Source organism: Chiroxiphia lanceolata, chromosome 1 (assembly GCF_009829145.1).
Source record: "Chiroxiphia lanceolata isolate bChiLan1 chromosome 1, bChiLan1.pri, whole genome shotgun sequence".
Classification (NCBI taxonomy): domain Eukaryota; kingdom Metazoa; phylum Chordata; class Aves; order Passeriformes; family Pipridae; genus Chiroxiphia; species Chiroxiphia lanceolata.
The window spans coordinates 107,039,916-107,064,840 of NC_045637.1; the positions used below are offsets into that span (position 1 = coordinate 107,039,916).

The 24,925-nt window shown below is 40.4% G+C and overlaps 1 protein-coding gene across 2 annotated transcripts in view; it reads right to left on the reverse strand.

Annotated features, from left to right (window-relative positions):
• The window catches only part of TRANK1 (tetratricopeptide repeat and ankyrin repeat containing 1), a 61,280-nt gene that overhangs the window by 18,482 nt on the left and 17,873 nt on the right, over positions 1-24,925 (reverse strand). For both annotated transcript variants that reach the window (XM_032697526.1, XM_032697516.1), the window contains exons 3-15: positions 21,556-21,679; positions 20,036-20,186; positions 18,400-18,518; positions 17,343-17,426; positions 13,425-13,563; positions 12,855-12,986; positions 11,170-11,337; positions 9,212-9,367; positions 8,361-8,612; positions 7,324-7,500; positions 3,049-5,913; positions 2,238-2,437; positions 1,646-1,783 (exon numbers count right to left, since the gene is read on the reverse strand). In XM_032697526.1, coding sequence (XP_032553417.1) covers positions 1,646-1,783; positions 2,238-2,437; positions 3,049-5,913; positions 7,324-7,500; positions 8,361-8,612; positions 9,212-9,367; positions 11,170-11,337; positions 12,855-12,986; positions 13,425-13,563; positions 17,343-17,426; positions 18,400-18,518; positions 20,036-20,186; positions 21,556-21,679 — 4,705 coding nt within the window. The remainder of the gene's footprint in view (positions 1-1,645; positions 1,784-2,237; positions 2,438-3,048; positions 5,914-7,323; positions 7,501-8,360; positions 8,613-9,211; positions 9,368-11,169; positions 11,338-12,854; positions 12,987-13,424; positions 13,564-17,342; positions 17,427-18,399; positions 18,519-20,035; positions 20,187-21,555; positions 21,680-24,925) is intronic.

A 24,925-nucleotide genomic window follows, 5' to 3' on the forward strand; every position in this document is an offset into this window, starting at 1 on the left:
ATGACATGCCTGACATAGATTGCAACATGACAACCAGCTAATGGTATCGGTTTGGTCAACAGCTTGCTAGGTTTTGGGGATTTGGCTTTTTTACCTTCTAGATTCTTCAGTCAAATCTGCTTCCTGAAACAAGGCTGTTCTTAAATCTCATTTTCAAGACAAATAAAAAGAAAACTCAATACGTTACAAAATGCACACAGCCACATTGTTGTGTTTACAACAGTTCACAGATTCAACTTTCTTAAATTAGAAAACCTCAGGGTGAGCTGCTTTCCTGCCTGCTTGTTTAGTTGCTCAAATCAACTCAATTACTCATGACTCACCGGAACATGGAAGAATTGTATGAAAACCGTCCTCTAGGCCTGACACGCATTATTAGTCTAAGCTAAAATGCCCTATACAACTCAACTCTGTTAAACTGATTCTGCTAAATTCTGATAAATGGCTTGTTGTTTTTCTGAGTACGACTTGCATCACCAAAACCAAATCAACTTTGAGAAATCTACCATGACAGCCAGTATTGTACTGCCCCCAAACTTCAGTAAGCCAGAGTAAAGGTCATTTACCGCAAGCTCTTCCCTATGAGAAGCATCATATAACATTCACTAAACTCTATGAAGAGCCACCAGTAAACTGCCCTCAGTTTTCTTGCGGTTTTCATCTGTTGAAAACCACATCTGAGACACTGTTTTGAGGGCTAGAGGCAGAGGGCATCTGCAACACAGTCGTTCACATTGAATGTTTAATTGTAGAGCAACTCAGGCACAGGCACTCTCAAGTGTCTGCAGGCACGTTCAGTAATGCTGCTTACTTGGCTGCCTAGGGGCAGGGCAGGAGGGTTCTGCAATGCTCCAGCAACAACAGCGAGGCTGCTGTAGTTGACAGCCCATTGCAAGGAGCCTCACGGACTGCTCCCCTGATAGGTCTGGAGTTACAAGAAACCCTAGAGAGACAGGCTTTGAGCTCCCCAGAGAACAACAAATGGGGCAAAAGAACACAAAGCACAACATCTCCGTGACAGGAATTCTGTATCTGAGGCCATTCTATGGGCAATGACATCCACTCTAGGCTCTGAGACCTTTTCAAGTTTCCTGACAACTCCTGAGCTAGACCACAACGAGTTTTTTGGACCAAAGCTGTGGAAGGATACAGAGCATGCTCCTCCCCACCCCTCCAAATACATACACACACTATTTGTTTCTAAACAATTGGTTTAGAATTTTATGATGATACAAAACAGGCGTGTATAAAGTGCTTTTTTGGGACTTGGAACTCCAGTAAAGAATATGGGAGAGTGATGGAGTGTCCTTCACCAACTGCTCTGACCTGAACTGGGAGCAGCCAGGAGAGACAGGATGTAAGCTAGAGGAGTAGTCTTGGTATGCAGCAGAAGTGTGCACGTGTGTGCACATGTGCAATGTTGTGTGTACCCCAAGGCTCTCCCTTATATTTTAACAGTCAACCTGAAGGAAAATGCAGGACTAAGAGAAGGAGATCTCAATTCATAAACCTCTGTTTTCTACTGTGATGAAACCACACATCTTCAGAGAAAACAGGGAATCCTTCCCCAACTGAAATGCTAATTAGACCACATGTAAAACTGACTTTAGAAAAAAATGAAGAAAAAGGAGTAAGAATTAAATACCTCTGAATCTGTGAAAAAGTTGTAAAGGAGTACATCATCAAATTCCAAGCCCTTTGCTTCATAAATTGTCAGTACAAGTGCCAAACTAAGTTCCTCAGGTATCTTCTCCTTTGCAGTTTCATTTGCTACTAATACCACCTGCCACAAAATACAGGAAAAAAAAAACATATTAGGAAGCAAAAAAAAGAAAAAAAAAGGTAACAGTTTTACAGCAAAATCAGGCAAACGTCACAATAATGCAAGAGCCTTCTCAAAACCAGACAACATTTAAGCACACTCCACAAAAGAGGTCACAAAACTGCCATTAGAGATTGACAAATGTGTGGCATGTGCAGACAGTTTTAGATCTGGTGTAAGAAAATTTGGAGTTATAAAGGAACAGGACAGACAATACCTGATGCAAAAAAAAAGAACAGAAAGAGCCAGACATATTAAGAAGAAACAGAAACCAACACAATAAAGGTTTCTAAGTTTAAAAAGCATAATTTATCAGTGAGACAAAGGCTTAAAAAAAAGTTGTGGGCAGTCCATATAGAATTATTATTTAGAAACAGAGGTGGAAGAATCTGCAAAAAGCCTAAGAAAAGCAAACCTGATGTGCTCCAAATTCAATCGGTTGTGTTTTCCTTTTGTTGCCCCTCAGCAGAATCGCTAGGTCACTAACACTGCAGGACTCCAAGACCGTAGGTTTTGGTCCTTCAAAGAGACCACGATCCTGAGGAAGTCGATCAAAAGATTCTGGAAAATAATGCTGGAGCAAATCAACCACTCCAGATGCTAAACGGAGAATACCTTCAAAAAATCAGAATTCAGATTTTAAGGTTCGGCCTGTTTCAAATTCTCTCACAAACACAAACTGAAATCAATTTTTAAAAGAATTTTGAAATCAAGACATATCATGACAAAAACATTAGTCAGAAAAGACAGAAGCTGTAAGGTCCACTTTATGTTTCTGCCATTTTGAGTGGACCTCATTTTTGGGCCTCTAAAGATCAGAAAGCATGCTACAAAGGCTTGGCAGAACTCCCAAAAAATGAAGGCCATAAGTGAGAAACACGTAAGAAAAGTAGAAGCAGCACACCAATGCTGCAAAGTCTAGTGCTTTGGGGATGGGACAACAGAACTATGTATGAACATCTGTTAAATTTTCCTTCAAACAAGTAGAGCCAAAACATGCAGTAAGCATGGGTGTTCAAAAAAAAGACACTTTTAAAAACGTTCATTCTTGGTTCCCCAGTGGAGATGTCACAATACAGAGTTGACATATCAGAAAAAGCTGCCCATCTGATCTGCTAAAAAAACAGGCCACACAGAGATGCTTTGAATTGGCCGGTAGAAAACTTCAATCATTAGTGACATATGAAGAGCACAGGCTCAGCTCATAAATAAATTTGTTACTCTACCTGAATGGGACCTGTAGTTCTGGTACAACTGATATATCCTTTTTGGTTTTCTAACACGCTGCTTCTTGTTCGCGGAGCTCTTGCTTGCGTAATGAAACAGTGACCTCAGGTCACTAAAACGAAAAGCAACTCCTTTCATTATGCTCTGGGCAGTGTCACCAGTTAGAAACATGGCATTAGGGTCATTGATGCATTTCATTAACAGTGCTAGCTCAGCTTGCGTGAAATCCTGTATCTCATCACCATAAAACTCATGGATGGACCATGGCAGTTCCCTGAGCTTTGAAAGTCGTTGAGATAAATTATATAGCAAATCTTCTTCATCAAAGTAACCTCCCTGCGATAATATCTGCTGATAAAGACAAAAGAGATGATAGATTTCACTCCTGTCTTCCGTGAAGTTTGGTGATCTCTTTCGGCCTAGCTTTTTGTACTTCTCCTCAGTAAGCTTGCCTCCAAAGCAACTCAGTGCCTCAAAAGAGCCTTTCAGGAAAGATTTTATTTCTTTCCAAACCAATGCTGGATTGTACAAGCTTTTACCTTTTATCATTTTTGGCCATATCTCCTTTGCAAATACATCATAAGTCACAAAAGTCCAGTGATCGCTTTCCCTAGAGTACGCATCTGCGGCTCCTCCATCATCACTATGTTCTGCTTCAAGGTTACCTTCTTCATCCTCATCCTGCCAATTTGGTATGACCGAGTCTTCCTGAGGACTCCAGCCAACAATGATTCTTTTAAGACTTCCATCTTCATTTCTTGGAAAAAATGGGTCAGGCATGGATGCATCTAGTAACAACAACAACTGCTTGGAGGTGACAAACAGTGGAAAATTTTCATCTTTAATGTCTTGTAGTTTGTGAATATTTGGTTCCAGAGGCTTGAAGTGACTGGTTACCTTGGAAGACTTGCTAAGTTCAATGAAATTCTTCTGAACTTCTTGGCATAAGACAGGATTTTTTGTTACAAAGATCTGGTGCAGGTGCTCCAGCCTGTTTGATACTTCTGTGCTACACATTTGGTCTTCTTCATGGTCATCACATGAATTCATTTCTGTACCAGTTGTGCCTGAGGGAACCTTTTCATTTTCACTGTCCTGGTCTTGCTCGTCCTTCACCTGTTCCTCACTCGAATCATCACTGTCTTGTTTTATTTCACCCTCTTCCTTCCCTAAACTGGCTTTTTCAAACTCACTGCACTGTCTTTGCTGCCATGTCTGCCTCTCCAGCAGAGGTCCATTTGCCAAGGTGGATTTTTCCCAGTATGAATAGAATTTCTTCCAAAGCCTATACAAGCAGCAAGTCGTCTTCCCTGTCCCACTTCGCCCAATTAAAATGATTGGTTCCATGGGCTTTGGATTGAGATCAATTACTGCATACTCCAACTCCCCAACTCGGAAAGGGTATTCAACAGAAGTCTGCACATCATTTATAATGTTAAGCGCCATGTTAGTACTGAAACTGTGAAATTTTATTATATTGTACTCCAATTCCGCTGCACTGGCTGGAGGGAAATACTCAGGCATGGTATATTCTTTTGATTTTTCTGCCGCTATGTCTTCAACATAACAACGTGGAACACGCTTCTCTGTTGTCACACTGTGGTTCTGATGTCCTTCATTTATACACTTCAGCTTTTTCCTCAAGATGCAGGATAAACCACGATTGTACGAAATACATATATTTTCTAAGGCACGGTCCAGCTTGCCGTGGTCAAGAACAATGGCCCAAATTCTAATTATTTCTGTGTAAATTCTACCTGATTTTTCTGGAAGACTTTTTGCCTGTTCTGTCTCCATGATCTTTTCTGGACTCTCGCTGCAACGAGGAGAAAAGTCAATCGCAAGTTCCCAAAGCATTCTTGCACCTTTGTCCAATTTGGCTTCATACAGCCGGATATTAGCTTTCAGGTGTTTCAGTGGCTTCTGAAGGCCCCTAGTCCATTCCCCATTGCCAAGCTGCTTAATTGTCCTTATAGTTTTAGTTTTCAGATCATGAGGCACAGCTTTGCTGCTCAAAGTCTTCAGCATTTCAGGAGTGCACTCTATTTCCCAGGTCATGTTATCAAACTCCTGCTCATGTGCCTCAATATCCAGACTCTCCTCCTTTTCTTCCTTCTCTCCATTCGGCAGGACCATATTAAATTCCCCTGCTCCGTTCTTTTTCTCCCAATCATGCCTTTTTCCTTCAGGATAAGCTATGCTTCCACAAGATTGCAAGGAACTTCTTCCCTCCTCCAAACTAGTCTGAGCTGCAGGTGGCTTTTGTACTACGGGATGATCCTTTCTCAGCGTGTCGCCCACTTCCAGTTGCTGAATTAAAGTTGTGATTGCCTGCACTAGACTTTCCTGCAGTGTTAAAGGGCTATTTATTCCTTCTGTTTTCTGCTTTGCCAACTGACCTTTTTTTGTTTTTATAGAACACGGGGGTTTTAAATCATTAGGCATTACATTGCCAGATGGTGTTTTTAATGAGGACCCGGATGAAGAATGCCTTGTGCTCTTTGACTGTGAAGTCTCAGAGGCTAGAACGGGCTTAGATGTTTTACCCAATTGCCCTGCTCTATCTTGCCGGTGCTTCTTTTTCTCCAGTGCAGCATTATTCCAGGCAAGTAGCAGTGGGTCACTTTTTTTAATTCTATGCCTCACATCTCTTCCAGATTTGTTTTTTATATTAAAATTAATGTCGAATTTTGCCAATGACTCTGTTATTCTCTTAGTCTGCTTTGAAAATCCTCTCTGAAAAACAATATGCATCACTGTATTTCCATTCTCATCTTGTATGTTTGGATTAAGATATGGAAAATCAGAAGGTCTTGAAGCAAAGAGATCAAGTAGATAGTTCAGGATGTTTAAACCAGTGCCATCTGAAAGCAGGAAAACAAATATAAAAGGAAATCACTTGCTTTACAAGGATGTATTGTATGCCAACAATATTTTTTTTCCTGCAGCTAGTGAATTAAAATCTATTTACTGTCAAAAGAAAAACAAAATCATGTTTGTAAAACATGCTTACTTGAAATGGCTCAAAACTGAGCTCTCCTAAGGTTCAGGGAAAACAATACAATGGCAGCAAAGCTTTAGAAATCCCTAGTGCTGTAACTGTTCCCATAGCATTAGTCAATTACACTCCTTTTTAACCTCTGGGTACAGACAGATTTGTTCATTTTCCAACATGAGCCCTGACTGCTACTGAAGGAATGCCGGCGACTGGTCATCTGGACAAGCAGCAGCAGCTCTAGGTATTGCTCTGGGGTCATTTGGTTCACTTTAATATGGCATCCAGAAGTAACTGCTGAGGATAACTTTATTTCACTAAAATAACCCACAGGAAATCCCTATTATTTCCTGATATTTTGAGGTCCCTAAAGCAACTTCCTACAAAATCAGGTTAGTCACCTCCCTGGGGGGAAAAATATATATATATATATGTATCTATTCTACAGCTTTCTGGATTTCATCCAAATAATATATGTGATTTAAATGAGACAATTTATATGAAACATTTCTTTTCTAGCTGTAAAATAGTGACAAGGAAAATCATTGTAAAGAAATCCCACCTTAAAAACTTTACACAGTGAAAAATACTTAAGATACTCTCACTGGACTTCTTAATCTTTTGATTTAAAATTTATTCCTGGTAGTAGCTATGCTTTTAATCTCTCTAAACCCATTCAATGAAATGTGTTTAAAAATTAATAAATTCAGTAATTTTAATTATTTTCATTCTCCAGCTCAAAAAATGCATTTTTTTCTTAATTTAAAATCAAACCTGACTTTGGGGCTTAATTTGACAGTTTATCTTACTTTCTTGTATTTTTATGTAAGCCCTAGAGTCCTTTCACTCAGTTCGTCCCTAAACAACACTTTGCTTGATTTATGACTGAACAAAAACCTTTGTTTCTTCCTAGATACTTCCAGTTTACTTCATTCCCACCTAGTCCACATTTTACAGGGTTTCAAAGAGGAGCCTTCCTTTCTTGATTAAACCTAAGTATATTCACAAAATAGTAACTGACAGAGACATTGCAGTTGTTTGATTCCACCATGTCACCTGAGCTGCCATTACCTCTCCTCATAGTCCCACACACTGGAACCAGAGAGCAGAACACATCAGCTTAACAAAGACTGCTGTGTATCCTCTGGCCTGCAAACTCTGGGGGCTGAGTGAGACAGTCAGACATCCTGATCTCCTGCCTCTGCTAGCACATCAGTAAACAGCAGCAGTGGGCTGGATAGGTAAGAAATGGGGATGTTTACAACAGTAAAAGCCTTACCTCTATTATTGAAACAGATGGAAACTGCAGCATGCAAAGGAGTATCTCCTTGTGTAACAGAGAGATTCTGAGGATCTGCACCTTTGGTCAGCAGCAAATACACCAGTTCAAAATAGTTCTTTTTGAGGCATATTTTCAGTGGAATTTCAGAGTTGGTTGCAATCCCATCTGGCAAAGCTGGAGTGAAGGACAGGAAAATATCAGGGGTTAAATCTGATATGTCAGATCTGCTAATTACAGAAAGTTCTGAACAGATGAAGGCATGCATATGCTGATTACCAAGCAGGTGACAGTTTAGAGTTTTTGTTAGTTTTTAACATGTATCTGTTAAACATTTTTTGACAAAGAAAAATCTTCATAATCTCCTCTTCCCATTAAGCTGAGCAACCAGTTCTCCTGTTGTGATAAAAAGACATAAAGGCCAGAGCATATCTTCTTCAAGCCAGTCAGTCACTGACTGAAATAAGAAGCATCCTTGCACCTCTGGCATTCACAAGGCTTCATCAGGACTGTGTGTCCATAACTTAAAGTTAGCATCAAGCTATAAGATTCAATGAAAAATGACAGAGTAATCCTAGGAATAACCTCATGCAAAACAAGAAGAATGATGATGTCTACACTAGTTAAAAAAAGAAAGACGTGGTCATGCCTTTGAAACCAATGAAGTAGTCAGTTACTTTCAACAGCAGACTGAATCAGAGACTGTAGCTAACAGTTTCTATCAGGACAATATTGTGGCTGAAGACAGAGAAATCAAGAAATCAAAAGAAACTACAAGCAAAGGAGCAACAATAATCTTTGACCTTTTACCAACCCTAACAAACCAATTTCATTTGACTAACATCTTCTACCCATGCAGCCTTACAAGCTTCCCATACGGCAGATGTAGCCGATGCACAGCACTCCAACGTACTGCTGCACTTATGCAGTCACGAAAAAAAACATATGTTGGTATTTCTGAGACCTAATGTTGCTCCCAACATGTCGAATAACATACTGGATCTTTTATAGTACATTAATATTGCACTGGTTTTCACCTCCCAGTTCAAGCAAGCATCTTATGAGGTGCACTTGCGTATCCGATCTTTCACACTGTTGGATAACGTTGCCGATGTCAACATCTGAAAGACTGCAGTTTTTGAAGAGTCCTCCACCAGCTGGCTTTTCCCCATTGGCTTTCCCTGTTAGTAGCAGCAAAACTTTATGCCACATTTGCTTCTCCAGCAACTGTTTTATGAAGCTGTTAGCACAGGCATGGGAGATGTTGCATGGGATTTCTTCAGGGATTTCTGCAAGACAGTCAAGACAACACAACTCACTCAAAGCCATATAATGACATCCATTTCACTGTAAACTAGTTTAAGAATAATTTAATCATTAAATTCAAAGCAAAGAACAGCAAAATGCATCTTTCCATCCTTATGCTCTCAACCAAGTAAGTTTGAACATTTTGATGCACCATGCTGAATTTTTGTGCACATTCCAGTTATTCTAAGTGCAAAAACCAACAGTAAATATAATTAAAAGCACATCATTCCAGTAATAACAGTTGCAGAAACGAAGAGAAGAGAAGAGAAGAGAAGAGAAGAGAAGAGAAGAGAAGAGAAGAGAAGAGAAGAGAAGAGAAGAGAAGAGAAGAGAAGAGAAGAGAAGAGAAGAGAAGAGAAGAGAAGAGAAGAGAAGAGAAGAGAAGAGAAGAGAAGAGAAGAGAAGAGAAGAGAAGAGAAGAGAAGAGAAGAGAAGAGAAGAGAAGAGAAGAGAAGAGAAGAGAAGAGAAGAGAAGAGAAGAGAAGAGAAGGATAAAAGGGCAAAATGCATGTGTTAGCATCAAACGCATTTTTCACAGTAATTAAGTTTTGTGAAAGGGAGAAATGTGAACTCACTGTACCTTCCAAAGAAGACAGCAGTTTCAGAAGTCGCTTAACAGCAACTTCCTTCAATACATTTTTATTATGTGCTCCATTTTCAAACCTGTAGAACTGGACAAACTGCTCCACAACATCCCGGAGAGAATCTGTAGCAGCTATGGCACTTTCTTTCCCCCCTGCAAAACATTACAGAAATTGAAAACCCATTTCCATGATGGCACGTTTTCAGGGCAAGACTGCAATGCATTACATCCCAGGGCTCTAAGGAACCTGTAGTGGCAGATTAAAATCAGACGGCTGAAACTTACTGCCAATGCCAGTCCTGTGATGGATTTCTCATCCCAAAGTATATTTGATACTTTCATCCAATACACTCTTGTCCTGGCTTTGCCTGGGACAGTGTTATTTTTCTTCTTAGTAGCTGGTACAGTGCCATGCTTTGGATATAGGATGAGGATAAGGTTGATAACACACTGATGTTTTGGCTGTGAGCAGTGCTTACCCTGTAACAAAGCCTTCTCAGTGTCCCATGCTCTGCCATTGCACAGGTGCACAAGAAGATGAGAGGGAACATGGCCAGGACAGCTGACCTGAACTGGCCACAGGAATATTCCATACCCCACATAATGTCATGTTCAATACATAAACTGGGGGGAATTGGCTATGAGGGGCCCATCACTGCTTGGGGACAGGCTGGGCATCAGTTAGCGGGGTGTGAGCAATTGTACTGTGCAACACTTGTGTTTCTTGGGTTTTATTCCTTTCTCCTTGTCATCATTTTTAATACTACTACTACTAATTTACTTTCTTTCAGTTATTGAACTGGTCTTATCTCAATGCACCATGGGAGAGAGGGGGAAGTGAACAAGCGGCTGAATGGTACTTAGTTGCCAGCTGAGGTAAAACTATGACACTCTTTACCACAATACCCTAGACTGGAAACTGTAATAAGTTTTAAAGTTGATCTGTATAAAAGCAGGAAAATGCTGCCTCACAATTATATCACTGTTCAGAATTTAGAGTAGATGACTAAACCCAGTAATGTTTTCAGTATACAGTTTTAGTCAGATGACCTGAGCCTGTCTGATTCCTCAGCACCATTTACAAAATACAGCCATAAAATAATTTGTCCTCTTAGAAGAAAAAAACAAAACCAAAAAAATCCATCAGACCAAAATGATATCTAGAAGATTAAGAGATACTTATGTAATGGGCAATAGCAGATTTTAAATGATGTCCCAATAAATGCCCTTAAATAAACACTGAAAGACTTGGCCTGGATTTCCTAAAAGCTTTGAGGAATTTAGCTACATCAAAGACCACACAAAACAGTAGCTTTACCCCATAGGACAAAAGAGACAGACAAGGTTAGTCATCTTTTTAGCAAAAGAGACTAACCTCAGACTATTAGCTATAAAGGTGGGGCTTATTCTCCAGCCTCTCATTTGCAGTAAGCATGGAAAACTCCTGCAAGTTGTGCATTGCAAGAAAAACCCACCCAAAATCTGGCCACAAAAGACAGGCTGAGCAACCTGAAACACCAACCAAAGTGATTACTGCCACATGGGTACTGGTGTTAACCCCTAACCGAGAACCACTACGCTAAAACCTTCTCCAGAGCAGACTTCTCCACAGTAAAGAAAAAGAAACTGTAGGAATTTGTCTGCCAGGAGCCCTAAGATGCAAGCACAATGAAACCCAGTTTTCCAGTAAAAAACATGTGTGTGTGCAACACACACATGAAAACTGAGATGGAACCTAAAAACTTTGCTTTATGCCAAGTTTGATCTGAACAGTTAGACAGCAGCTGCCTTCAGGCAAGGACAAAATATTCACTTTTGACTGGTAGGAGATCACGGTGACAACTCATAGGAGAAGTTACATAAAACCCACCCACTATTACCAATTCAAAATAAAACAATTTTGTACCTAAAGGATATAATTTTAAAACAGGAAAAGCACACACTGCCTGTAGTACCTGTCTGTTTCTCAGAGGAAGTGTGTTTCTCAATGTGCTTGCTGACTTGTCTTACAGCATCAAAGTTTTTGTTCTTTTTCAAGATATCTATGACATATCTTGACCGTGCATCTGGAAAAGTGGGATCAACCCCAAAATTCAGGAGCATGATCACATCTTCTGTTTGGCCTAAGAAAACACATGAATAAAAATTAGAGGAAGAATAATTCACATCGTTCAGGGGTCTTGTTCTGTTTTCCTTTTTATTTTTAATTTCCTGGCACAATTTCTAGCCTATTTTTAATTTAAAAGATTTAAATTCTTCCAGTGCCGTAAGAATGAGGCATTGTTAGGTATTTTCCCACAAGGTTTGGAAGGTGACTTGATAAACCAGAATATTTCACACATTCAGGCATAAATATACACAGGTAGGCACTGAGTTTCTTTCCTGTGAAACATAAACCACATGATTTTCTTGGAAATAAACCTTATAACTAAGATGTCTACTTTGACTAAAAGTATAATTGTCTTCAACAGAAACTGCTATCCTCTGTAGCATTTCACTGTAAGTATTACAGATTACACATAAGCACAATAAATATGATGGTGATTTAAAGCCTTGACATCATACCTAATTTTCTGGAAGACTACATGCTCACTTCTTAGTATGCCACACTGTACTACTAGGGGAAGCTTTACAGCTGCCTGTACTTCTCTTGCCTCAAAGAGGCACATTTGCTAGTAGTCATGCCCTCAGAACAGCTGGGAGAGCACAGGAGCACCAAATCACCAAATCATGCAGGAGAAAACTGAGCAACAGTGAGCAAATAAGTGTTAGACCGCCACCCCTGGCACAGCACCACAGGACATGAAGATCTTGGAGGTCTTTTTCGACCTCAGTGATTCTATGATATATAATGTTCAGAATGAATAGTTAAAAAGAAATAAACTTTAATAAATACATATTAACATATATAATCTCTCTATAAGAAACACTATATGAATATTATTAAATAAACCTTAATTTAAGGGAAAAATAAATTTATACACATATACAGTCTCTTCTACAAATGTGTAAGTCATTTAGCAGCAGATGGAACTGCTGCAAAAGATGTTTTACATCTTTCCAGAAAATGAAATTCTTTAGATATAGGTTGTGCACATTTCATTCACACTATTGAAGCAAACCACCAGAATGTCACTGCTTGCAATGACCCACAAGTCTGGTGTTATCTTGGCATTGATGCTTGTTTCCCATTGCCACCTAGTGAGCAGAGTAAAAAATACACGGAAAAAAGCCAAGTTAACATAAAAGAAATCCCACAGAAAATGTGAAGGAAAGCATCCTGTTTTCCTCCTCTGACAATGTACACTACTACTTCGGTCTTAAATTTTCACCTATTTTAAGGACGCATCAAACTTTAAAAGGTAACTTCTAAGATTCTAAAAACTGCAGCATACTTGTGGGAAAATCCCAATCAGTCAAACCAAAGGAAATTGTCAGACATCAGGTACACAATTTTGAAAAGGAATTATTGAAATGTTTAAATATTACTTGTTATTACAAAGTCTACCTTCAGATACTTTCTCATTTTCTTCCTTCGCAAGAAACAGTAAACACCAAGGTCTGAAACTTTCTTCCATTATTGATTATTTAATATGAAAACAAAGCAACACACGCACACAAACAAAAAAATTGTACTTACTGCTTTTCTGGGAATATTCATTGGAAGAGGCCACAATATGCAGGAGGGTATGTCCATCTCTGTCTTGCTGGTTGATCCCATCCTTCAAGTCTGGCCTCTGAGTCAGTAACCACCTGAAGAGATGGTTATTTGCTGAAATGACAGAAAAACGTACATAAATAGATTAGTGGTTTTTTTCTCCTATGAAATGGCAAGATGCAAATCTAAGGTTGACTCATGACCCTTTCACAGACATAGAAACTGCTGCTCCACACTGAGATGGCAGGACGAAATACTGTTCTTTTGTCAAAGTTGATATATTCTGGTTACAAAAGACCCATATCAAACTACACTTTTGCTTCAAATCACAGAAGAGAACAACTACAATAAGTTTCCACCACTATCAGGCACAGATGATCAAAGAGAGTGTTTAAAACATTTCTAAAATAGTGCTTTGCTGGCACATGCAAGATTATACTTAATAATCTGACCTGAGTTGTTGTGAATTTTTTTTTAATTTAAAAAAGCTCTAAGTGTCAGTTCTCTAAGGAAAGCCACCAATGGTTTATTTTAGTTGCAGATGTCACTCACTTGCTTTGATACACAGTCTGATAACAGCATGCAGTGGATACACTCCAATGGATTCAGCTTTTGCCCCAATGGAAATTAGCCACTTGACTAACTCCACTAGTCCTTGCACCTTCTTGCCATGACCATACAACTCAGAAGTCTGACAACAAAGAGAACAATTACAACACGTTATTTTTACATACACAAAAGGCATTTCCTTTTTAATCCTATTTCCATGTTTTTATGACAAGATTCAGTGGAACAATAGCAAGCTATATCCATTGTAAAATGAAACTATTTCATAGACTTTCATAGCCTAGCTTGGGTCAGAAGGGACAATAAAGATCATCTAGTTCCAACCCCCTATAGGAAGGGTCACCTTTCACTAGACCAGGTTGCTCACAGTTCCATTCAACCTTGCCTTGAATGCCTCCAGGGATGGGGCATCCACAACTCCTCCTGGCAACCTGTTCCAGTGCTTGACCACCCTCTGAGGAAAGAATTTCTTCCTGGTATCTAATGTAAACCTACTCCTTTTCAGTCTGCAGCCATTCCCCCTTGTCCTGTCACTACATGCTCTTGCAAAAGCCTCTCTCCATCTCTCCTGTAGGCTCCCTTCAGGTATTGGAAGGCTGCAATCAGGTCAACCCAAAGTCTTCTCTTTTCCAGGCTGAACAATCTCAATTCTCTCAGCCTTTCCTCATAGGAGAGGTGCTCCATTCCTCTAATCATTTTGGGTGGCCCTCTTCTGGACTCACTCCAACAGGTTGATGCCAGAAATAGTGTGGCCAGCAGGACTAGGGAAGTGATTGTCCCACTGTACTTGGCACTGGTGAGGGCTGCACCTTGAATCCTGTGTTCAGTTTTAGAACTCTCACTACAAGAAGAACACTGAGCTGCAGGAGTGTATCCAGAGAAGGGCAATGGAGCTGGGGCAGCATCTGGAGCACAAGTGTGATGAGGAGCAGCTGAAGGAGCTGGGGTTGTTTAGCCTGGAGAAAACAAGGCTCACGAGGGACCTCATTGCTCTCTACAACCATCTGAAGGGAGGTCGTAGCGAGATGGAGGTTGGTCTCTTCTGCCATGTCCCAAGTGAAAGAAGGAGAGAAAATAGCCTTAAGTTGCACCAAGGGAGGTTCAGACTAGATACTAGGAAAAAAAAAAATTTCACTGAAAGAGTGGTCAGGCATTGGAATAAGTTGCCCAGGGAGATGGAAGTGTTCAAGAGGCATCTGGGTGAGGCACTTGGGAAAGGGTTTAGGGGTGATTCTGGTTGTGCTGGGTTGATCTTGAAGGTCTCTTCCAACCTTGAGGATTCTACGATTCTGTGAAAGCACACAGCCTGAGCAGAAGACAGCTGAACTGAAAACAGATGTTCTAGCAAGGACTTAATGAACATAAAGCATAGTCTACAAGGGGCACAGCAATATAGGGTACTCTGGAGGTGTCCAGAGGAGGGTCAGATGGAAATTGAGACAATATGCCAGAAGGATCAGGACATGAAGAGGTGTTGGGAAACAGTGTTCAGACATAATTTCTCCATTTGTGCCTGTCATCTTTTTAAATAGTAGTCTTCACACATGCTTTCACCATCCACAAATAAATCTTTTTTTTTTTTCAGACCTCATGCCAAATTTTCACTGGCAAGAATTACTGTTTGTGAACAGTTTAAAAAAAAATCAAAATACAACAAAGCACAGGGAGATTGTAGTGGCAGCAGGGGAAGTCTGAGTTCTCAGAAAGCCACATTTTCTAATTTTCACAAAAGAGAAGCACTGCTTAGGGATTTTTCATCTCAATTCTTTCAGTCTTCCATGTGTACAACAAACCCACTAGAATAGGTAAGACTTGTGGGGTCAATTCAACAACAAAGGACATGCTATTTTGTAAAGGCAACCCACTTTCTCCTCCTCTCTCAAAGAAGTATTTTGCTTTGCTTGCCTAGGAAGGAAAATATTTTACTAAGACACTCTACATGCGTCTTCTATTGTGTTGCCATGCTTTATTGCCAGTGTGAGGAGTTACTCTGTTGGCACTAACACAGCACACCTCTGGCTAATGATACCTAAGACATACTTGCATATATCCATCCACTAACTCTTCTGCTATCACTAAAAATAAGCCTATGAGAGATGTTGATTTATATCCTTTGCATTGCCCTTATTTTTCAGAATTGCTTCTGCTCACTCTGTCAGGCACCTAACTGAAATAGCCCCAATTTGAAATTATTATGACAAAAGAACCACCAGCACCGTAACAGCCAAACAGCAAATTCTGGCATATTCCATCAATATGCTTTAAACCTTAATTTGCCAATCAGTAAATGCCAAGCAAAGGTACTGAGTAGCCTACAGCTAACACCTAAAGTTTCTGTCAGGAAAATCACAGTGCTGTAAGAAATCTAGAAATTCTTTACTGTGATGCAGTGAGGCGCTGGAACAGGCTGCCCAGAGAAGCTGTGGATGTCCCATTCCTGGTAGTGTTCAAAGCCAGATTGGACACGACTTTGAGCAAACTGGTCTACTGGAAGGTGACCCTGACCATGGCAGGTTGGAACCAGATGATCTTTAATGACCCTTCCAACCCAAATCATTCTATGATTCCATGATAAAGCCTAATGGAATTCCTCAATGAATGTGCAACCATATCTTTTAAAAGTAGGTTACTTACAACAGAACTATACTTAATTAACATACACACAAAGAAATGAAAGAATAAACCCAAAAAATGCTTATACAGAGAAGAATTTTTTAGTAGTCTGTAAGAAATATTTTACTTAACTGCAACTGAAATAGGCTGGGCAACCACTGTGTGGTAAGAGATACATGCTTTGTGAGATGCCTTTAGAAAGCTGATATGTCACTGCTATGGACACTGGCTGTTCCTGAGTTGCAGAGCTGGTGAACTCCCAGCAGCTCCTGGCTCACAGTCAGCCTCCAGCCACACCTTGGTTCCCAAGGTGCCAAAAGCCATGGCTGCTCACTCCTTAGTGCACTCAAAGCGTTTTGGTGGAATACCTGTGCACAAAGGCAGGGGTGAGCAGCAGCAAGCCCTCCAAGGCCACCTAGTCACACAGCAAGGTGGGCAGAGCCTCTGGGGTGTACCAGTGGCACAGACACCAGGCAGGCACAGTCATCCAGCAGCAAGTCTGTGTGAGCATGGCAGTTTCTGACAGCTGAAGATTTTATTTTATCCTGCCAGCACAGAAAGCTTAGAGGTTCCCAAATGCTGCAGAACATGAGGAATCACAATATAAAGAAAAGAGCAAGTTTCCAGAGAGCATCAGAGAGATCAAGTTCTGCTGTCTGCAGATGCCATCATCTCTGTGAAAGGCATCAGGAGTTGTGGCTACTTGGTCTATGACTACATGCTCCCACCTTGTCAAAATCCTTTAAATAATCTGAGAAGTGTCAAAGCCTTTAGAGAGAAAGTTTAGCAGTTGCTGCGTAGATGTAAAGCATCCTACCAAAAATGTGTGTTGAGGGAAAGAAAAATTCCATCACTGCCCCCAGCTCAACTCCCTGTGATCATACTCAATACCATGAAGCAGTCCAGAGACAGGCTAGCGAAGTACAAAAATATCCTAGCCCATATCCTAAGTTCCTCTCATTGGAAAGCATACCCAACTTAACTGATATCAGACATCTTTCAGTATTAAATTGTCAGCTTAGAAGTGTGACATAGATATCTTGCTGTATTTGAGAGAAAAATGTCTTCTTTGCATCAAATAAAAGGAAATAGTAAATTACATACAGAAATTAACCAAGTTAGAGGTTTTAAAATTTTCAAAGGAAAAGAAACAAAATACTTAGCATGATAATATAACATCCATATATTTTTCATTTTATTTTTCTTGCACACAAGATGGAAAAGCTCTCACTAAACTAAATAGAAAGAAAAGATATAGACACAAGGAAAAAAGAGAGAATACTACTTTACCTCAAAGAGATTCTTCAGAGATACCTGGTTGACTCTGAGATTACGGGGCAACTTTTCCTTCTCAGACAGCAACAACAGACAAGACTGAAAAAAACCCCCCACATTAGTGATCTTATAAGCACACTTAGAAACTCTGCCTCATCAGATCTTGCAGGGAAGCAAACACTGGCTAAAAACATTTCGGATCTTTTTGTAATATTTTAAGAGACTACTGAATCTCCCTTTCTAATTTTCAACTGAATTAATGTAACACACAGTGGAATGTGGGAAGCTATGACCAATGAAAGTTTTCCTCCCCCTCCTTCTCCACCTCTGGTTCTTGCAGGGCTGTTTCTCTCACTCTTTCCCCCTCACTCTGCCAGGTAGGTATTTGCCTTTCTTAAAACACACTTTCCCTGTACCACCTCCACCTTGGCTGCAGGGCACAACCATGCCCTGGAATAGGGCCATTGGAGTGGGTGGAAGCAGGGCAGCCCTGGCCGCTCCTCACCGGGGCCCTGCAGCCCGGGCTGCCAGCACCTCACCATCAACATCCAATACAGGTACATTTGTGACAATGATCAATTTTTTCCATAGTCTCTAGAGAAAATAGGATTAAAATAATTTCAGATGATTCACCTTCAGACTTTTCTAAATGATCTGGTTTTGTTTAACAACCATGTACTTCCACCAAGATGCTCCTTGTTTATGGGTCTTTCACAGACAATTTCAAAAATCCTGCTTGTGACCCAAAAGGAAAAGTAAAAGGGACTACAAATACTCTTGTGGGTTTTTTCCCCTCTCAAATTTCAAGAATAATGACTCTAGATGGCATCATAGGACAGACAACAGCAACAGACAAGCAGGATTTCAAGCCCACTGTATCTCTTCCAGAAATGAATTTCAGAAATTATTTACCACTAAAAGCATTTTTCAAGTCATAAGAATCAAGATATTTGAACCAGGCAGCAACAACATATACTCACTGTTTTGGCTTTCAAAGGTAACATAAGCTTATGTTGAAGAAGTAAGACGAGGACCCACCACACAGAGGGAGGTGACACGGTGACAGACTTACCCTCCACTTCCCTTTCTGGGCCAGCCTTTCTATCACCGCTTGCCAAACCAGTGCATCAAATCTTGCACTGAAAACATATTCATATGCAGGGGGAAAAGTTGGTGGAAAGGTTCGTTCATCTGCAAGCATAAGCAATTGAGAAAACTATTTGGTACACAGAACACTTCAAAAGTTGGAGTCTCCAACTAAACTATGTCGTTGCACAGTGATGATTTTAGCACTGATTAATACCCAAGGGAATGCCAAATGGGGGATTAAATAACCCTGATCACCCAAATGTTATCAGTGGCCAGACTTCATTAAACAAGGAGAAAAAAATTAATCCCTGCCTTCAAGAAACACCTCAAAACCCCAAGACTTTGTGAACCTCGTGGCAGTTCTTCCATTTATGGGTCAATGAGCTATGGATGCTGCTAAAAATAATCAAGCTCATAAACACATGGCTACAAGCTCAAGGAAAGGCAGTAGGGGTACAACCCTAAATCTCCTAGCATGCTTGCAGGCCCATTAGACAAAGCCTGTTAAACAGACAAAAAAGCAAGCAGAGGAGGAGAGACTGAGGAGATGGCAAGGAGACACAGGGTGGACATAGCTCAAAAAAAACCCACACAGTGCCACAGGAAGGCCACATTCCCTCTTTTCATTGCTGTCCATTACTAGCTGAAGAAAAGTCCCCCACACTGGAATACACTGTACTGAAAACTCAAGTTTAAACTGCATATCTTCTAATTATTTTCAAATATATCTAGTTAAAAGAAAAGCAGAGTGGTCTGGACAAAACCCACTAAACGCCTCAGGGGTCTGGTGCTCCAAATTTCCTGTCTTGTTTCCCTGACCCTGAATTTTGACCTTTTCTAACTACTCACAATTGACATGTTCCTGTGATATCTGAGATATGAGATGTAACAAGAACTAATAGTTTTTGCAGTGGAATGTACCACAAAAACTACATATCATTGAGCCAAGTGATTTAAAGGGACCAATCAAGCAAGGTGAGGAAACAATGAAGAAGGGAACTGAAGCAGCCAAACAGGCAGCCCCGGGTTGATGTATAACCAAGGGTATTGTCTTAGAGAAGGTCATAAGGCAATCACCTCGAACTTTAGGGACTTGAGACACAGACAACCACTAGAGACCCCCAGTGAAGCCCCTTGGAGATCTTACAGTATGTATGCTAGAAAGTGTTGGGCAATGTCATGAATGTATAACAGTAAGGCAGGGAATGAAAAATGAATAATCATATAATGCCAACGTTATCAGCTGTAGCAAAGATAGCTCTGTGTGCACTTTAAGCAAACTGATTCCCAGGGCACCTGGCATGCTGTGCATTGTAATAAACAATGCTGGCTTCTAAAACTCACAAATGTGTCTCAGAGGTTTCTTTTAAGAGCCGATTAAGAGTCTCACACCTGTGAGACAACGCTACCCCCTGCACAGTGTTTTGCAATTGTTGGCATCTGCTGTATACAAACTGGACCAAGTTCAGCACATCCTCAACATATTCGTAACCCTCAAACAGACCTGAGGTACCGAAAGACCAAAGGAATGATCTCATGAAGGACATCCTATCAAGGATTTGTGTTGTCATCACTACTGAAAGGTTCTTAAAAAAATTAAGCTCTTAATTTGAGCTTACCGTTGACACTTATGAAGATTCCTGCTACAAAATCAGCAATTTGAGTTCGATCTCCAGAAGAATTCAGGAGAACCAAACCTTTATGAAACATAAGAACTGCCTTGTAAGAGTTTGATAACATGATGAATGACTGGCCAGCTCTATAATAAGCCTGAAAAAAAAGGAGAACAAAAGACAATTGTTGGGAAAATATTCAGAGATCTTTACTACAAAACAAAATGTTGCAATTTTTTTCTAAATTCTCTGTTATAAAAATGACATATTGTACTATTTCTAAAGCTTCTTATAGACATATACAAACAAAAAAGTGCAATAAACTATTCTATTCTAATCCCTTGAAGTTCACAATATGCTACTGATATCATCACAGATACTAAGAGCGATAAAGGCTGGAATACAAAACTTGGAAAATAACTATAGGATGAAAGATATACTTTTAGCAACTGTATTTTAACCTCCTCTGGACAAGATTTTTTTTTTTGTCACAAAGTCCAGAACACATAATTATGTCCCCACATCACTGCATTTTGCCGTATTTGCCACAATGCATATATTTTTCAGCCAATGGTTTATATTCACCACTGAATTACGCTGTACCAGCTCAGAGTCACAGTGGAGTTAATTTGCTGAAATTACATTAATTGGCATGCTGCAATACAGTGCAAGTTAAATGGGCATTTGTGCTCTTTTACCATACCTGAATGAAATATCTTCTACAGAAGTCTCTGAGAGTCCGTAGTAGTCAGACCAGAAGACTTTATTTTACACAGAAGCCAATCCAAGAGTATGCCTCCATATCATAAATACTGTACAACTGCTATTTATTCATAGCAGATGACTATTTGAGTCAATGTGTACTTAATCACAAGCTAAGAGCAGTGTATTGTTCTGTCCACTGGAAATACACTATGACCTTGATCACCACGTACTGTTCCCAGGAACTGCAGACTTATTAACACATAAAAGAGTATTAGCACATACTGCCCAAGGGAGCCTTCAAAGCTAAGTCCCCATCCCAGAGCTGAGTGCTGTCAGTGATTGATGCATCTGTACTGTAAGCCAGGCTCTGTAAGACAACAAGTGAGCACAGAGCTGGTGAACTTCACCACAGACAAGGTCTGCACATGGCCTGACCAGACACACAGCTAGTGCTGTGTCATCCCCAGGTTTCAAGCATCACAAGGCCACATAAGATTATCTTTTATCACTTCCTATCATGTTGTTTGGGATACTGATAAAATTGTTATATTCCTTGAAAGCACTGGTGCTTCACTTGTTGGGACCCAGAGAGAACCGGCAACTCCTGGTGCAAAAAGATCTGCTTTGTTTTATTAAAAGTACTATTACAGTAGTAAATCTGATGCTTATGTATAGAATCAAACGCTGATTCTGGAATTTCATGTTATATTTGCCTATCACACCTCAAAGCCAAAACACAATAAAAACAAGACTATGACACTTTAAAAAAAGAAAAAAGTAAGGAAGGCATGCAAAAACCATCAGTTTAAACATCTGAATACCTTAACATACTCTGGATCCAACTGTAAGCTCTGGTAGGCTAAAAATGCTGCTTCATTCCATTTACCCAGATAGTACAAGGCAGTTGATTTGTTGCACATCAGCACAGCTATGTCCCGAGAACACCTAAAAATATGTTTTTAGCATTACTGTTTATTCGCTTGAAAAAGGATCATATTTTATAGTTAGCCATATGGGAAAATGAAAAAAATATACATATCACCCACCTAACAAAATTAGAGGAAAAAAAATGTAGTTGTAGAAAATAAAGATCATTGGAACATTGGCTATAAAGTCTCTTAGAGACATCCTAACTGATACCTTAGTGATAACCTGGTCTCTCCTGAAGCAGAAAGCAAACCCACTGGAATAATGCAGTATGGCAATTTAGAAAGAGTTCAGACAAGGCAATTTAGAAAGAGTTCAGACAATCTCAATTCACCTACATATGGCTCAGTGAAAGCCAGCAGCCAAGAATGGGAGAAAACACATGAAATGTGAGACGGAAAGAATGCTAAACACATTATGGTCACCAAAAAAACAACTTCAGTGCATTTTACTGTATCACCAGTTGATGAAGTCAACAGAAAAATCCACATCAGCCAAGAAATAAAGAAATGTATTTTAAGAGAACTCTATACACTGAAGTATATAAAGCATCTACTGAATCCAAGAGAGTTTCTGGAAAAAGATGCACACCAACTAGAGTCCACAGGGTGCTGGTGAACCTGGAAAGCCTGTCTTGCCTGTGCTCAAACAAATAGTATGTGCCACAGAGCTACATCCTTCATGTTCTTCCTATCTACTAATTTACACTCAAATAAGTTGTTTCAACACACTGAATGTGTTCAGAGCACACTCCTGCATGCAAGCAAATCCTGACGCAATCCTGTGCCAATGGTAATGTTACAGAGCAATTTAAATTTAGCAGTAGAATGGCTAAGGCTTAGTAGGAGAGTAGGCCTAGAAAACAACACTCCAAAGTAGTAGGTTAGCAACCTTGTTTGTGAGAATGGAATGTGCTGAAGAGGTAGGAACAATAATCAAAGGATTTAGTCAAGCATGTATATAATGATTTGTTACCTTAGATGTAGTAAGGGTCTGTTAAACAGTTTCTAGGGGTAAGACAACTTAAGCAGATTTATGATTAGAGTAGATGATTACCAATTGTTATCAGTATGAAATATGAGTTTGTGTGTAACTAAGTGTAACTGCTTTCATGTAGAAATTGCACGTAGACATGTTTGTGTGAGAGTATAAAAGCTGTACGAAAAATGAGGGTCTTTGGAATCCTGACTTGGGACGCTAGTCCTCAGGTTCCCAGGCCCCGAATAAAGCACCGCATAAACCGGCACTCTGTTGGTTTGTGTCTTTGTTACGGGCAACAGTTTTCTGGCGACCCGAGATGGGACTCCGGGGGTAGCTGGGGCGGCTCACGAGCTGATCCACTCCATGCCGGCAACCAGGTGATTTCTGGGGAGACATCGACCCGTGCCCGACCCCGCGCCCGACGGACAACCATCCAGGTAAGCCCGGAGGTGCTTTATTCTTTCAGGTTTGTTGGTTGGGAGCCTGCCTATAAGACGGGACCGTGAGTTTACCCGCTGGGTTGGGCAAAGATTTCATTAGGAAGCCTAGGTGCTGGTCGTAAGACGGGGCGAAAGCCGTGCTGAACCAGCACTTGTCACTCATCGTGAGACTTGACAAGTTGGTTTAGGAAGGTATTGGTTTATACTGTTTGTATTGTACTGTTTACTGTGTGATTGAAAATATAACTTTTGATTTAGACTACGGTGTGTATGACTATGATGCCATTTAAAACCTTTAGGGCACTATCTTGTGCAGAAAATGATATCCCTAGCGATTCTCCGCTTGGTTGTTTGTTAAAACATTGGAAGGAAGGAAATTTCGGACAAGAGTTAAGCAAGAAACAATTGATTGATTATTGTAATCATGTATGGCCTCAATATGAGACAGAGGGAATGCAGTGGCCTAGGAATGGTACCTTGACTCCGGAAATTATAACCCCCTTGATGCAATATTTACGAGAGAATGAGATGTGGGATGAAATACCGTATCTAGATTTGTTCTATTATTTAAAACGTAAGACTGAATGGCAAAAGGAATGTGGTATGTTGATATTGAAAGAACTGGATGATAAATGCATAGGATGTCAAGAGCGGAAAATACGGTTTTCAGAACCAGAGGCAGATGTGTCTTTGTTAGTCTCCCCCAGCATAACTCCAAGTGCGCCCCCGGGAGATAGTCTCCCTTCACGTGTGAGGGCACAATCACCCACCATGCCCCCGTTAGAATCGTCCTCGGATGAGGAAGAAACGAGAGGGCGAGAATGTGGTCTTGATAGAACTCCGCTAGCAGAACGGACTCGGAAGGGGCGAAAAGAACGGGGAAGGAGTAGAGAAAAGAGACGGGGAGGGGGAAGGGAGATAGACGTTTCGCTCTCACCCCCTAGACTGATGGCCCCTTTGCGGGAAGCAGTTGGAGCGGACGGGGGAAAAGTCATGGTAAAAGTTCCTTTTTCACCTAATGATTTATTAATTTGGAAACAGTCAGCTGGGACATATAGAGAAAATCCGGAGCGAGTGGCTCGTATTATAAAAATGGTTATAAAAACTCAAAATCCGGACTGGAATGATTTACAGGTATTGTTAGATACAATTCTGGATTCAACAGAAAAAGAAATGGTATTAAGGGTGATGGTGGAAAGAGCGAAAGAAAGAATTCGAACCCTGCCCCGGGTGGCGCGGGGAACAGTAAATGATTTCGTGCCGCGGGAAGATCCCGAGTGGGATCCGATGTGTCTGGAGATTATAAAAAGTTAAGAATTTACCAGGAATTATTGGTAGAGGGAGTACGAAGTGGGATACCAAAAATGCTAAACTGGTCAAAGTTATACTCAGTAAGACAGGATAAGGGGGAATCTCCTTCAGCCTTTTTAGAGAGGTTAAAAGAGACAGCTCGGAAATATACAGATTTAGATGTTGAAGCTGAATCAGGAAAATTGCAATTAGCATTGATTTTTATGGGACAATCACAAGAAGACATTAGGAAAAAACTTCAGAAGTTAGAAGGTGAGGAGACAAGAGATTGGAAAAATTATGTAGAAGTAGCTTGGAAGGTGTACAATAATAAAGAAAAGGAAGCTACTAAGAGACAACAGGCAAGCTTGTTAGCACTCCTGCAAGCTTCAGGAGGGAACAATGGAACTAGTGGCCATAGAGGAAGAGGCCGTGGCAATAGAGGAAGAGGAGGAATAAGTAGAGGGTTTAACAATCAGTCAGGATTCGGAAATCAATATGGGGGAGGACGTGGTAGGATAGGACCAAATCAATGTGCTCTTTGTAAAGGACA